Consider the following 15,313-nt stretch of genomic DNA (forward strand, 5'->3'; position numbering starts at 1 on the left):
TGTCAAATTACACCCCCGCCCCAAATGCAAGTCAAGGCTGGAGTCTGGATCCGGCGAGGGTCTTCGGATTCTGTGTTCTGGTGCTACCCACCTAACGCTTCAACTCGGAGTTTTCCGCAGGCGGACGGGTGGGGAACGTCTAAACAGAGTTTACCCAAACCCTTAACCTCTCTCTCTCGCTTGGACCCTGAGAACAAAAGCGTCTGAGAGAACCCTCACCGGCTGGACGGTGAAGGTCTTGTCCAAACAGACCACTTTCTTTCTCCCCAGCTCTCCTCATAAGAGAGTGAATTTTTTTGTTGTTGTTAATGAAAGAAAGGAGCATTTAAAGAGACACCCCCGCCCTTTACTCCCCCAGGTATTCATCACCCTGCTCAAGCACGCCTAGGGAGACCGCCCCGCAAGTCTAAGAGGAAGTTCAGAGCTGCGGCGGTCGCGGAGACAGCTCAGCAGTGACGCAAGATCCAGCCGGGATAGCCCCCGGGGCCAGAATGAGGATCCTTGTAGGTTTCCGGGGAGGGGGCCGCGCTCCATTGTTCACTCTGGGCCAATCAGGGTTGGCTTATTTCCTTTCAGCCAATCCCCTGTCACTCCCGCCTTCCACCCACCCCGCCCATCAGCCCCCAAGTCCCTAACACCTCCCCCGCATCCCCCGCGGTTCTGGGGAAGCTTCGTGACGCCACAGGTCCCGCCCCCAGCTCCGGCCACGGGCGAATGCGTGCTGACGTCATGCTGCGTGCGGGCCGGTGCGGAATCGCTCCTTCAACTCCGCGGGGCAGGAGGAGTTAGTTAGCAAAGAGCAGAGGCTGGGTGCACGACCCTCGTCCTTCTGCCCCTGGCCGCACGCTTTGCGCACATCTCTTTTCTGCATGGTGGATATTATTTTTCACTATCCTTTTCTAGGTACTATGGGGGATCATTCCAAGAGTAAGTCTTTCTCTGTATATGTGTGTGGTGTGTGTGTGTGCGCTCAATATGCAATATTTCTAATGCAGAACAATGTTTAGCGGATTCTACAAGTGGCTTCTATTTGACAGGACACTGAGAGAGAAAAAATCAAAACGAATAGATTTCCCTGCAGGACCGCTTATCCTTTGGAATCCTGTTGTTTTAGTTTATAATTAAACATTCTTTCTCAAGCCTGCTAGGCTGACCTCGGGCTGTGAAATCTGCTTCTGTTTTGCGCTAGGGCAATAGTTTGATTTAGGGATGTGGGTTTTTGTTTTGTTTGCTTGCTTGCTTGTCTTTCGGCCTTTCAAATAAGGAAGATTTCTTTAGCTTGATCTGGGATGTTTAAGCTAAAAAAATGTCAAAGAGGATGAGCAGAGACTCCGCTAAAAGCTGATGTGTCTGTGTTGGGATAGGAGGGAGTCGCGGAGAGAGGGAGTGTGCGGACGGAAATGCCGGAACATCACCGTTCAGTATTGATGGGGTGGCGTCCGCAGGGCTTAAATGTCTATTTACCCTTTCTTCTCACTTACATCTTAGCTTTTAGTTACAGGAGATATCAACAAAACGCCTGTGTCCAAGTGAATGTAATACCGTAAAAAAAAAAACAAAAAAAAAACCCGAAAAACTGAGGAAGGGGTGGGGAGAGACTAAAAACCCTCACAGATTCAGAAGATTGTGTTTTTTCGTTTTTTTCGTTTCCAAGTATCTGGACCTTTGCAAAGCCCATTTCCTTTTTATCTTGTGGTCCCAATTCTTGAAAGAGAGCGCGAGCGGGTTGGGTTGGGGCTGGAGCGGCCTCGGCCGGGGTCCGGGCAGCCAGGCCTGATGCGGGCTCCGCGCCCTTCCCCGGCAGAGAAGCCCGGGACGGCCATGTGCGTGGGCTGCGGGAGTCAGATCCACGATCAGTTTATCCTGCGGGTGTCGCCAGACCTCGAGTGGCACGCCGCCTGCCTCAAGTGCGCCGAGTGCAGCCAGTACCTGGACGAGACGTGCACGTGCTTCGTGAGAGACGGGAAGACCTACTGCAAGCGGGACTACGTCAGGTGAGGCCCGCAAGTGTCCGGGCTGCGCCACTGCCCGCCGGGGCCGAGGCTCGAGAATGGCAGGCCGCCGGCATGCCCCCGCCCCGAACGCGTGCCGCCACTCGTCTCCTGGCCTGGGAACCCCCGATGGCTGGTCCCCGCAGCCACCCTCGCGACCACAAAGCCTCCTGGGCGTGCGTGCCCTGGGCGGGTAGCAGCCCGGCGGGCGAGGCCGGCCACAGGCCCTATGCTGACAACGCCCGTGCCTTGGGCCCGCAGGCTCTTCGGCATCAAGTGCGCCAAGTGCCAGGTGGGCTTCAGCAGCAGCGATCTGGTGATGCGGGCGCGGGACAGCGTGTACCACATCGAGTGTTTCCGCTGCTCAGTGTGCAGCCGCCAGCTGCTGCCGGGAGACGAATTCTCGTTGCGGGAGCACGAGCTGCTCTGCCGCGCCGACCACGGCCTCCTGCTCGAGCGCGCGGCGGCCGGCAGCCCGCGCAGCCCCGGCCCGCTTCCCGGCGCCCGCGGCCTGCATCTGCCAGGTAAGCCGCTTGCGGCCGGCACTGCGCCGCCAGCTCCGGGGTGCCGTGCACATGTGGGTGTGTGTGTTCTTAGACGGGTGCTTGTGCTCGGACGAAAACTTGTCACTTGGGTGTGTTTCCGTTTGCCAGCATTGTGGGGGTTTCTGAGTGAGTGCAGAACTCTGCTAGGAACGTGACGGAGTGTGTGTTCGTGTGTGACCGGGAAAAAACGTGAGCCGGGGTTGTGTGTATGAGTGTTCGGAATTGCGGAGATTTGTGTTCTCAGGAATGTGTGGATCACGGTAGTAGTAGGAGGGGGAAGGTAAATGACAACGGGGCACTCAAGTGGTGACTCTAAGGACCTTATACTGGGAATTTTAAGCAGTCTCTGTGTTGCCTGAGAGGAAAGACAGGTTTGCCTGGGGGTATGTGTGTAAGGAATAGAGTTCCCAGCCTAGAGCTGGGCCCAGCCAGGCAGAAGTCCACCGGCACAGCTCTGAAGGTTCACCAGCCAACAGAGAGCGAAATGTCTGCGTTTTTCTTTTGAGGCCCAGTCTGATGAACAATGTAGCCAAACGTTTCTTGGTGGGAAAGAAGTGGAAGCACAGTGGATTCAGGGATAATGGCAAACACCCCAGGGCATGCTCTAGGTCATAATCAGGAGATGGCCAGAGACTGGTTCTAAGTGTGTGGTTAGCCGGTGGGAATGGTGACTCCAGCTGAGCAGTTACCAGCAAGTAGCCACAGACCTGAAGCATCAGTCTGGAGACCAGGCTGAGACTCTGGGTGCTGTGTGCTCGAAGGGATTGAGCTTTCGCTGGCCCTCTCTTTAGTATAGAATGAGGACATTGAGTTAGATGGGCTATTTGTGAATATTTATCCAGACCTAGAAATGCCTGGAAGGGGATATAATTTGAAACAGTGCGACTTGTATCCAAGGGTAGGTAGACCTGGTTCAGATGGGGGTGTGATGCCAGTGTTGAGTGAACCCTGGTCTCCCTTTTGTTTGTTGAAGGTTTCCGGCCACCGGAATAGGGCCTTAACTAAGTACCTGACTCTACCCAACCTGGGGTTGAGAGAACCCAAGGCCCAGTGAGGAGAGTGCCAGCGGTTGTGGGCCGGCCGGGAAAACGGCCGCTGGACAGGGAAACTAGAGCCTTAAGAAAGGAGACCCTGGGGCCGAAGTCCAAGGGCTGTTAGAAAGGAACTGTTCCAGTTCCGGGAGACCCACTCCTGACCCCAGGCCAGGTCTTAATGACACACGGTCTGGCCCTGTCCGAGCGGCCCCAGAATCAGGGAGATGGTCTCTTCGGGGACTCCCGGGAGAGGCAGACAGGCCCCCTTGTCCCGACGCAGCGCGGCGCTCGGGCCCCTTGCCCTTCCAGCGTCCCAGGCGCCTCTTCTTCTGAAACTGCGCCTCTTCCGGAGGGCTTCCCTCGTCCCGCGGAACCCTTGCGGGTATTCCGGGGGTCGGGTAAGCGGAGGAGGCACAGCAGGGTGCAGCCACTTCTGTCCTGCACAGGCCTCACTCGGGAACTCCCAGGCCCTGCTTGCTCTGCGGGGATCGCGGCGGGGAGCCCGGTGGAGGAACTAGGGAAGGGACAAAAGTGCACACCTTTCTCCGGATAGGACGAACAGACGGAAAAGAGAGAACAGACGAACCAGAAAACGAAATAAACTGAAGAAAAGACAAACGAGATCGGGCCCCGCGGGGCTCGGCCGCCGCGGGGCGGGGCGCAGGGGGAGTGGGTGGCGGCCGCTGGCTCACCTCTCGCTCCCTCGCAGACCCGGGATCCGGCCGGCAGCCTTCGCTGCGCCCGCACGTGCACAAACAGACCGAGAAGACAACCCGCGTGCGAACCGTGCTGAACGAGAAGCAGCTGCACACTCTGCGGACGTGCTACGCCGCCAACCCGCGGCCCGACGCGCTCATGAAGGAGCAGCTGGTGGAGATGACCGGCCTGAGCCCGCGGGTCATCCGCGTCTGGTTCCAGAACAAGCGGTGCAAGGACAAGAAGAAATCCATCCTCATGAAGCAACTGCAGCAGCAGCAGCACAACGACAAGACGGTGAGGGGCGGGGAGCTGGAGGGTCGGGGAACTGGAGGGTCGGGTCGGGTGGAGCCTCGGGTTCGCGCCGCTGCATCGGCGCTCCCTTTTCTGGGCCGGCTTTCGGGAGATCCAGGGCGGAACTGTTTAGTCCAAATAGCGTGTCTTTGTGCTTTCAGAGCGAGGCTTACCTTGGGGTTGGAAGGCATCTAAATTATTGTATCTAAGGTCAGGTCTTCCCCAGCCCCAGCAGTAGATCGGAGTTGGGGTCCTGGGCTCAGTTCGGAGCCCAAGGCAGCCTGGTTTTGAGCTCCAGCAAGTAGGGGCGGGTTGTGTCCATCTCTCAGCGGGACTCGGTTTGAACACTTTCCCTCTGCAAACCCGGAGAGGGGGTGGGATGCAGCCCTCGCGTTTTGTTCCCTTGCGGTGTTGGCTTCCAGCACTGAGGCTGGCCCGTGGTGGCTGTTTTGGGGCCCGGGGTGTCTTCCAGTGGAGAAGGCGGGCTCACTCGGCTGCTGCGGACAAGTGCATGCCCCCCCAGTTTCAGGCTCCAAATCATGTGCCAGGGCCTGGGGTCCTGGTCTCAAAGGTGTTGGGAAACGCAAGACCCAACGTCTTCTGCCTCCCCTCTTCTGCTTGTTCCGCAGAGCCTCCAGGGACTGACCGGGACGCCCCTGGTGGCGGGCAGCCCCATCCGCCACGAGAGCGCCGTGCAGGGCAGTGCAGTCGAGGTGCAGACGTACCAGCCGCCGTGGAAAGCGCTCAGCGAGTTCGCGCTCCAGAGTGACCTGGACCAACCCGCCTTCCAGCAGCTGGTGAGGACCTGCTCTGCCCTCCCGGAAGGCTGGACTCCGGGGGAGGTGGGGTGGATTTAGTCGCTTAGCCAAGGTGGGAAGGGTTGGGGGGCTCTCAGGGGAAGAGGGGCTGGGAGAAGGGGGAGGTTGGTAGCTGCAACCTCACCCGGCCCATAATTGGTTCTAAACCAGGTCTCCCTGGATTAAAGCAAAGCACCAGGAGGAGAGGTCGAGGGATTAACCCACCCGTGCCCCCGCCCGCCCTAATACTCCTGCGTGCTCCTGGGGGCCGGGCCGACTTCTCCAAGGGCATGCTCCCAGTCAAAGACTTGTCCCAAGAATACCTTAGGGAGCTGGCGGCCCGGGAAAACCAGCTCGGGCAGGTCTTCACCCGCTCCTTCCCGGTGTCTCCCCTGCCCCAGGTCTCCTTCTCTGAGTCCGGCTCCCTAGGCAACTCCTCCGGCAGCGACGTGACCTCCCTGTCCTCGCAGCTCCCGGACACCCCCAACAGCATGGTGCCGAGTCCCGTGGAGACGTGAGGGGGGACCCTTCCCCGCCAGCCCGCGGACCTCGCATGCTCCCTGCATGAGACTCACCCATGCTCAGGCCATACCAGCTCCGAAAACTCTCTCGCCTTTGTAATTATGATTGTTGTTATTTAAAGAGAAAAAGGACCGAGAGAGGAGGTCGGGGCAGCCAAAATCGCCTGGATGCAACCTTCTTTCACCAGACTGGAGAGCCCCGCTCCGAGGACTTTTATTTTTACAAAACCAGAATTTGGGTTGACTAGCGTTAGCTCTGCCCTCTCCTCTCCCTCGGTCCGCGGCGCCCCCGTCCACATACCCACCTGTGCGTGGAGCTCGCGCGGGGTAGGTCCCGCGCCCGCCGAGCCTCGCGCTCTCCCGCGCCGACCATGGGTACTGCCCCGGCCCGGCCCCGCGCTTCCAGGTGGCTTCGCCCGCTTTCTAGCGGGGAAGAGGACGGGGACAATCCAAAGGAACAGACACTCAACCCCCCAAAGCGCATGATTGCCGGAAAAAAGTAGAAACGAGACTTTCCTTGAAAATGTTTTAAATTATCAGTCGACGGAGGACAGAGTGTGTGAGCCTTTGCCGAACAAAACGTAAGTTATTGTTATTTATTGTGAGGACAGCCAGTTCATAGTGGGACGAATATTTTGATCTTAATAAAAAAGAAATAATAACCCTATGCGACGCTGCTCCTGTGTGCTGTTGGCGCAGCGGGAGGGCTGGACGAAGGCAGGTTGCAGCTTGGAGCTTCTTTCAACGAAAATGACACTCGGCCCAGGGCCCACGGCTCGTGCCCGCGCCTCGCGCGCCGCTGGCCCGCGTGCTCCCGCGCCGCCCGGGGGCGGGCCCGGCGGGGATTGGGCGTCGCGAGGGGGGCGGGGCTGGGTATCTGCGCTCCCTGCGCCCCTTGCGGCCCCGCGAGGCCCCCCGAAGCGCTCGAGCGCCCAGGCCCTCCCGGAAGCTTGCGCGCCCCCTGCTCGTTCCTCATCCCTGGCGTTTCGCTGCAGAAGCCCGCGGGGCAGCGGGGGTGACTGTTTGGGCGGGAAACCTGCGGTGATCCAATGTCTGCTGTTCCGCTTGTTGGGGCTAGCGGTTCCGTCTCAACCTTGCTTTAGCTCCCGGAGCCGAACCCAACCTGGAGTTCTTCAAGGTCCTCCGACTCTTTTCGGCCCGGTGCATTCGGGCCCTACCTGCGTGCGGTTCTCTTCCCGCGGGTCTGGATGCCCGAACCCTCAGATCCAGAACCCTCGCTCGCCTGCCACGCGGGCCCTGCCACCGAGCCACGAGGCTAGCCCGCGGGCCCCGGTGTAGAAAAGGGGGGCCTTGACGGCTCATCCTCGGCGTTGTCCCCAGAGTGGATGCGCGACGTGATCAATCTCGCTGCATTTATTAATTCCCCCGTCTAGACAGAAGAGAAGGCCGGGCGGCGGCTCCTTATCTGAATTTGGCATCACCTGCAAGCGATACACTGAAGGAGCCACAACAAGCCCCCGCTAGGATCGCGGCTGCCAGGGAAAATAAGTCCACCCAGAACCAGTCTGGCGTGTCGTTGGTTTATTTTCTTTCCAGACCCGAAATGCAGGGGGCGGGAGCTGGCTTGGGTGGGAGGGGGCTGGGAATGGCCCCTGGATATGCCGTGCCCAGGTCACTTGGTGTGACATTTCAAACCCCTGCGACTTGTTTTCTTGAAAACTGGCTTTAGTGATCGCAGGAAATAACCGGGAGATACTGAATCTCTAGCAGGCCCCCGGGCAAGCACACAAAAAAACGGGAGGCTCAGGTTTTACCCTTCACAAATATTTAACCCTTTGGCAGCCTGGGATAATTCTTTTCCTAGACCAGTCCTCACTTGGGCTCAGAAAGCTGCCAGCCTACTAGTGATTCCACTACTCTTGAAGAATCTCTGGCATTGTCCTATCAAGTTAAAAGAACCCAAAGGTATATCCTTTGTCCAGGAATTGTTTTGAAAGAGGGCAACGCCCTTACTATTGTTGCCATCTTAGCTCAGGTAGGGCCTGGTAAGGAAAAATGTGTCGGAGGGGGCATTTTTGGTCGTTGGACAAAGAAGTTGATGCCTGCTGTTAAAAAGCCATGGGCTGCTTGGATGGCCAGAGGCCACTGTAGGTGTTTCAGCTGAGCTGATGGCGGAATTCTGAAAGCGAATTTCTCCCCTTCCCCCTGCCCCTCCATTAGAAACGGGAGGCTGGCAGCAAAGCTGGCAATTACTGAAAGAAAATGGGAGGAGGTGGGAAGATTGGGCCACATTTATATTTTACTTCCTGAAAGTCAAGGTGATGCTAGCACAGACGTTAAAGAGATTATTCTTCTTCTTCAGGATTTAGGAAATGGTGCTGCAAACTTAGAGATAAAGGAAGAGATATTTAGGGTTAATGAGGACCAGCTTTACCTCTCAAGTGCCCAGAAACGGTTTTAATAATCAGGGTTAGAGTCTTTGAGGGTTTGTTCCCTTAACTTAGACTCTTCCCTCCCAAACAGAAATACAGATATTTCCTTTTACCTTCTGGTTGGCCACTGGATAGGGGGCTAAACTTTGAAAAGTCTTACTTTTGAAAACTTTTGATTGATCCAGAATATTGGGTTTTGTCTTTTTTAAAAAGGAAATAACAGGTTCTTGAATTTGAAAAATGTCATTTGGTTGTTAATTAGCTTTGAATTTTTGCTTTTGGCAGATTGCAGTATTTTAATGCTACATCTGCCTATCTAATTACAGTCACTTTTTCTTTGGCCATCCATAGATCAAAAATATAATTCCTTTTTGGATATTTATATGAGTGTGTCTGTTTTTGAATATTGGGAAATTATTCTGATCAAAGTGGTTACTGTGTATTTAGGATACCTGTAGCTATGTGTTGATGTTGTTTAGTCGCTAAGTTGCATATGACTCTTTGACCTCATGGACTATATAGCATACCAGGCTCCTCTGTCCATGGGATTCTCTAGGCAAGAATACTGTGTGGGTAGCCATTTCCTTCTCCTGGGGATCTTTCAGACCCAGGGATCGAATCTGAGTCTCCTGCATTGGCAGGCAGATTCTTTGCCACTGAGACACCTGGGAAGCCCTGTATCTGTGTGTACTGCTGTATAAAACATCAGAAGCTCTTCTCCTGTAGTTTGTTGCTAGCCACCCAAAGGGGCACATCGTTTTCCGTCTGGGTTTCCAAGAGTAGAGTTTGACTCTAAAGCCTTATTATGATGGTCCCTGGTGAGGTGTCAGATCTATGGTTGGTTAGTTACATTAATAAATATCAATTTTACTGGCTCCCAGGTCATCTTTAAACATCTTCTGTAATACAGTAGGGATTTCCTTGTAAATTAAATTACCTGTAACAATTACAAGTGTATTTTATGCTTACTGAACTTTTAAAGTGAGATACCGAGTTGTGTAGTAAAAAAGTCAGTTCAATGAAAGAGGCCATAGGGTGGGAAATGGGAGTTAGTTATTTAAGTAGATTCACCTTAGAATAAGATTTTCTCAGCAGATTTATCTAATAATTTGGGTAGCTCTATGTAATTGAAGCAGGAAAGAGATTCCCAGAGATGGAGAAGTTTATGGCTACCCTACCACAAAATTTAATACATATTGAAAGGCTACACAGTTCTGGGAAATTCAAAGTCCCTGTGGCAGTATTCCCAACGAACTTTAATTTTTAATGGGTTTTGTAACAGAAATCAGCCTTTCAGTTTTGAATATGAAATAGCTTTAAAGCTTAGTTTTGTCAGAGCTGCAAAGACTAGGTTTAAGTAAGACATTGTCTAAGATTGTTCTCTTAAAAAATGTGAGATTCTGCCACTGCTGTCTGGGGGAGGGCATAAGCTGCCACACATTTAGTTAGCTGTGTTTTCCCCATACAAGTATTCACCAAAGAGAGCAAGGGAATTTGCTTGAATAGCAGCATGCTAGAGATGGGAAACAATGAATGAATAATAAACTATTTGCAGAGGAGTCCCAGTGGACTTGTGATAAAAGCAGGAAATTCAGAGAGTTTATTAAGCTGATGTAGGGAAGATTAGAGGCTTTTAAATATGGGTCTGATTGATGTAAAGGTAAACTTTCCTCAAGATACTGGCATTCAGTGCAATAAGGAGGATTGTGTGACCAATTACAGGCTAGCACCTTGTTGATGGAGACTGTGCATGGAAGATGCTGATAAATGGAGTCAGGCTGAGAGCAGTAATAGGAGCGAAAAAGGGCACAGAGAAGTACTCCATTGGGAACCAGATGTGGAGTGCTGTGGGGGAGTGGTTCAATTTATAAAGCAAGTTTGGCGCCTCGCAGAAATCACGCCAGAAAGGCTAGAGTGCTAGGTGAGTCCATCTTTTGGATCCGGGCACTGCCCGGTCGATAAGGTCAAGGGCTGGTGAGAGAGTGGGTCAGGGAGTGAGCTGAGGGGCAGGAGTTGAGAAAGGCCGAAGAGTTTCCTCAGTGGGAAACAGGATCTTTAAGGCCAGGGTGTCATATAGAAGGCGGGAGACCTCTGGGTTCCGGGTGTGGGAGCAGGGAGACTGAAGTGGAAGAAGAGGGGTAGTGAGGAGTAATCCCTTCCCAGAGTATTGAGACCCAAGAATTCAGAGGTTGGCAAGGAGCTCTGGAAGAACTGGTCCAGGTAGCTTCTTTCCTGGGGAAGGAAGGAAGGAAAAATGGTAGAGGAGGCGAGTTCCGGACCTAGGTTCAGGGTTCGAGGCTCGCAGCGCCCCCGACTGCCTGGAGCGAGGGAGAGGCTCCGGAACTCGGCAGGAAGCCGCGGCCCCGAGATCGTGCTGGGCTTCGGAAGGACTAGTCGCTTGGAGCTCCGGGCCAGCGAGCTGCCGCCCAGAGCGGGAAGTTCGGTTGGGCAGGCGTTGGGCGTTCAAATGCCGCTGCTCTCGGGCCTCGGGCGGCCTTTTCCGTTTGGGCTCCAATTCTGGGCTTTAAAGCCCGGGCACAGTGGTTACCTACGCTCCGGCTGGGCCCAGTCGCATCGTCAGCTTTACAGGCTGGACACAGCCGAGGCTTTTCGTTTCGGCCCAGCGGGTCCACCTGTGGCCCCTGAGCCTCAGGGGACCGGTGACCTGGGCCCCGCCCCCAGGAGAACGCCAGTGGGTGGCACTCGTCCCCGTAGAGTGGAGCAAGATGTGCCTGCGCTCACCTGCGCGATGTGCTTTCCCCATCCCGGGAGAGTTTAGAAGTCGTAAAACCCAGGGGAGTTAGAGCTTCAATCATTCTGGCCCGGCGGAGCGCGCAATAATAAAGTAGGGAACTTGAGACCTCCAGAAACCGCGCGGGTCGGGAGTCACCCCCCGAGGAGCCCCCGGGCCCGATCCTCGCAGGCTCCCCAGCCGGGTGGGGCCGGGGTTTGTCTCAATCAAACCTCCTCCCCTCCCGGACGGGGGTTGGGGGCGGGGCGGGCCAAATGAGACCATTCAATTAAATGTTTTAATTGCGAATTCTGGTATGGTTTCTGGAAGGTTAATCACAGCTGTCTCAATTATTTATGGCTTTTTGGCAAATTTCCGACCAGATAAGCATATTTCTATTGTGAAGCGTCTTGTAGGAAATCGTATAAATATTTGATTATTCATTTCAGCTACAAGGATTCTGCATCCACGCCCCAAGATGCGGGGAAAAGCGGAATTTGGGAACGCCTCTCCTGGATGGGGCGCCCCGGCAGCTGCGGGTCGCGCAAGAAGCCGGCCGCCGGTACCTGGCTCCCAGGCCCTCTGGCCAAGGAGCAGCCCCGGGCCGCCGGCCGGAGGGGAGGTGCGGGCGCCAGGGCCGAGCTCCCTCGGCTTCCCGGTGTGCGGCGCTCAGCCGGGCAGCGGCTCGAGGTGCTTCTGCGCGCGTCGCGGCGAGGGCCCCGGGCCCTGGGTCTGGCGCCCCGGTCTGAGTCTCCGCCAAGCCCTGGGAGCGGACTCCGCTGGAGCAGGAGGGGTTTTCCCCGCCCCGAGCCGCGAGCCCCGCCGGGCCCCGCAGCCCGAGCGCGCGGAAGACCCCGGGGGCCGGGCGGTAGGAGCACAGAGCGCACAGGGATTGCGTTTGCTTTCTTTCTCTTTCGTTTGAAATTGGACCTCTTTATTTTCTATTTGCAAAGAAGTAAAAACAGCATACACATAACTCGACAGACTTGGGAGGATCCAAAAATAAGTGTCCTGAACAGGAGGTAAGTTTGCTTTTAACAATCCGGTGTAACTTCTGTATTTTCCGTCCCCTCCGCCCCCAGTCTTGAATCTTACAGTATTAATTCCAACCGCCCCCCCCCCCATCAGATCTTTTTTCTTGCTAATGTTTGATCCTTATCTGACAGAAATAATTCCCAGTGTCACTCAGTGAACGGCTTAGCACTGACCGTCGGCTTAAGGTGGAGAAACGATGAGAACAAGATATGAAAAGGTCAACATCTCCTGGCAGACACTCCTCCCGTTAAGCTGTGAGCCGTGCACAGGAGTGAAAACGTCTATTCAGGACCTTTGTGATCATGTTTTATTTTTACTTCAGCTTCATTGCAGTTATTTGAGAAAATACTTTAGAATGGTTCACTATGTTTGATCTTTTTTGGATCCCTAATTTTTATTTTGGAGAATTTCAGTTCAGCAATCCCATTTCTATAGGAGACTCTCGGTATTGGCCGCTGGCAAAATTTAGGCAGACAAATGGATACAATGCTCTGAGTTAATTTCAGATAGCTGCTAGAACATATTATGTAATTTAGAATGTTAAATTGTTACAAACATCTTCTACTCAAACCTAATAAGGGAAATTTAAAGCAGGTTAACTTTTAGTAAGTCTTTAAGATACTTCCAGAGTTGGAATTAGTTTTTCTTTCAAATCTGCATTGCCTTCACAAGAAAAGTCACCACTGCAAACAGAATTAAGTTATTTTATTACAAGAACAAAACAGACTTGCTAACTTTTTGTCTAATTTCACCCATATTACAAATGCAAAGTATATATTATCATAGGATGTAAGTTACCAAACTCCAAACTATTGCGCATAAATGAAATAAACTCCCAGAATTAGAAAGAACATTAAAGTATCTACAGTCTTTATAAATAGTGTAAAGTATATACCATATCTACAGAGTATAAACATGTGAAAATGAACTTCTTAAGGAGTAGTTACAATGTTTTGAACAATTTAAAATATTAATGAGGGTACTCAAATACACAACCAACCAAAACCTTTATTTTTTCTCTTTTTTTAAGAAAAACTGTCGAGCTTCTTCCCAGGCCTGCTGAGGAAATCTGTTAGCCAGTTCAAGATAGTCTTGGGAACCAAGGCATTTTCCTGAGGGGGGGAAAAGAAGAGAATAGTAAACCAGTTAAAATCTTCAACATTTAAGAAATGAAAATTATTTTGATATCTGAGTCCAAAATGGAGACATACACTTCAAATAAACCACGATGCAAATTTCAGTAAAGGTAACTCATCTATATCTGTAGTATGAAATATATAATATATATTTTAATTACAATCTATTTCATGCTTCTAAGCTACTCAGACATACACTATATACATAATGTTTAACCTCTAGGTAAAACATTATGAAAAACACCGTTTTTGGACTCTGGAATAAGAAAATAAGTATGGTGAACAAAATAAAACCCGGATTCTTCCTTAGCAATAAGAATGTGGTGTGTCAGGAGCTGCTTCACATTAGAATTTAGAGGTTCACCTGGGCAATGAACTCAAAACATCTTGAAACATTTTATGAGTACATTCTAAGCAATAGGGGAACAGATGTCCAGGTGCAGACTAGCAACTTAGTGTGGCATCATCATTTTTTAAAATCAGGTAAGCACATTATGAGCTGTCACCAGTATAGCAATGACTTTTCTAAGCAAAGTAGAGAACCGTTCCCCATTTGCTGTTTTGAAGATTAATCCCATAGTAATTGGGGAAAGCATGAAAGTCAGAGAAGATGATCCCTTGGAAAAGAGAGGTTGAAACCAAGCAGATAGAGGCAGCCCTGGGACATGCCTGACAGATAGGCAGCAAATGGTGACTCATCCTTATGTCAGGAGGAAGAGGAAGAAAAAGAATGTCTGTACTTCTTACCGGCCAAGAAAAAAGAAAAAAAAAAACCCCAAACTGCTGTACAATTAAAAATAAATACATTAGAAGAAGATTTCTCTAGGCATTTTCAAAATTTAAACCATTGTTTTTAAGATATAGAAACAAATTATGATTACAAATTATGATTTTTTTCCCTAGCCTCCAACAACTTAAAAAAAGGCTGTGACTGAGTCAGGGCAGAAGTGAACCTGCACACTGATTCTGACTTAGGCAAATGGTGCCAACTATGATGGTGACTTGAATTTCTAAAAAGGGGCATAGCTTTCTGTTTACTTGTGAGTGTCTGAGCCAATAAAACATGACATTTTCTCATGATACTGTTACAGTTTTAGTTATATTCTCATTTATGTACTTTTCAGCACCTGTCCATTGTAAAGAACTGTGAGACACATATACACCCCCTGCCTAGGGTGACCTCCTCCTCCCCCAAAATGAGGGCTACTGAGTGGGTGCCCCAGAGGATCTTGCTAGGACTAGACCTCTGGACACTTTAAAGACTATCAAACTAAGGGAAGAATTGGGGAAAATCTGGATGAAGGTCTCATTAGTCAGAGATGCTGACATGACAGTCAGACAAAGAGCAACTTGTACTTCTCAATTACAGTGTGGGTAGCAGAATATTTTAAAAAGTAAAAATGCACTTGAAAATTCTACATCTCTGCTCTGATCACAGGACTCACCTCAGCAGAAATGCTACAGGGAAAAACATTTTTTTGTAAATCTTTTGGCCCCTGAACTGTGCTCTTTCTTCATGTAAAACAATTTTACAATTTTTATTTTCAATAAAAAATTCAAGTGCTTGAATTTTAGAGGAACATATGGGCTACTATCAATGACAATTTTATTCTGAACACCGGTAGGGAACTAAATATGTAATTTCAGCATTTATGTGAGTAATGTAGGCCAATATTAATGATCTAATTGTCTCTTCTATTACAAGGTAGCTCTTTAGTAATTATTCACCATTTATTATAACTTGCATGAAGTGAATATAAATTATATAAAGATGTTTTGTGCTTTTCTTTTATTTCCATGGATTTCTCTGTATATCCTGATACACTCATGTTTGATGACAAAATCAATTTCTTTATTCTCTGAAATATACTTTGTATCTGAACTTCAAATATTTTAGGTGATGTAATAAATTGATTTCTTGACAGTTACAAAGGGTAGAGTGAGAAATGTCCAGCTAACAAACACATGACATTTAATTTCAGTAGAGACATACCTTTGGGCTGATAAGACTGGTTATCTGCCTGACCTGAAGTCTGTGCAAAATCCTGTGTGAAATGAGAAAAGTGTTTTTATATCAATGCTACAAACAGAGAACTTTGCTGAGAGTGGCTTTAAAAATGCCTCTGAATTCTGAGATAAC

The 15,313-nt window shown here is 51.0% G+C and overlaps 3 protein-coding genes across 6 annotated transcripts in view; 2 read left to right on the top strand and 1 right to left on the bottom strand.

Moving 5' to 3' along the window:
• Nucleotides 1-677: 677 nt before the first annotated feature.
• Nucleotides 678-6,545, top strand: ISL2 (ISL LIM homeobox 2). The gene is made up of 6 exons (XM_027521703.1): nucleotides 678-927; nucleotides 1,805-1,994; nucleotides 2,253-2,515; nucleotides 4,280-4,563; nucleotides 5,190-5,357; nucleotides 5,759-6,545. The coding sequence occupies exons 1-6, from the start codon at nucleotides 870-872 to the stop codon at nucleotides 5,873-5,875; spliced, it is 1,080 nt and encodes a 359-aa protein (XP_027377504.1). The 5' UTR covers nucleotides 678-869; the 3' UTR covers nucleotides 5,876-6,545.
• Nucleotides 6,546-11,510: 4,965 nt separating this feature from the next.
• On the top strand, nucleotides 11,511-12,257 carry LOC113879956 (homeobox protein cut-like 1). Its single transcript, XM_027521866.1, has 2 exons — nucleotides 11,511-12,024; nucleotides 12,169-12,257. Exons 1-2 carry the CDS (start codon nucleotides 11,519-11,521, stop codon nucleotides 12,248-12,250), a joined length of 588 nt encoding a protein of 195 aa, XP_027377667.1. The 5' UTR covers nucleotides 11,511-11,518; the 3' UTR covers nucleotides 12,251-12,257.
• Nucleotides 12,258-12,721: 464 nt separating this feature from the next.
• The window catches only part of SCAPER (S-phase cyclin A associated protein in the ER), a 423,671-nt gene continuing 421,079 nt past the window's right edge, over nucleotides 12,722-15,313 (bottom strand). For all 4 annotated transcript variants that reach the window (XM_027521864.1, XM_027521861.1, XM_027521865.1 and 1 more), the window contains 2 exons: nucleotides 15,167-15,218; nucleotides 12,722-13,149 (listed from right to left, as the gene is read on the bottom strand). In XM_027521864.1, the coding sequence (XP_027377665.1) occupies nucleotides 13,046-13,149; nucleotides 15,167-15,218 (156 nt within the window). In that variant the 3' untranslated portion in view covers nucleotides 12,722-13,045. The remainder of the gene's footprint in view (nucleotides 13,150-15,166; nucleotides 15,219-15,313) is intronic.

This window comes from Bos indicus x Bos taurus, chromosome 21 (assembly GCF_003369695.1).
Source record: "Bos indicus x Bos taurus breed Angus x Brahman F1 hybrid chromosome 21, Bos_hybrid_MaternalHap_v2.0, whole genome shotgun sequence".
Classification (NCBI taxonomy): domain Eukaryota; kingdom Metazoa; phylum Chordata; class Mammalia; order Artiodactyla; family Bovidae; genus Bos; species Bos indicus x Bos taurus.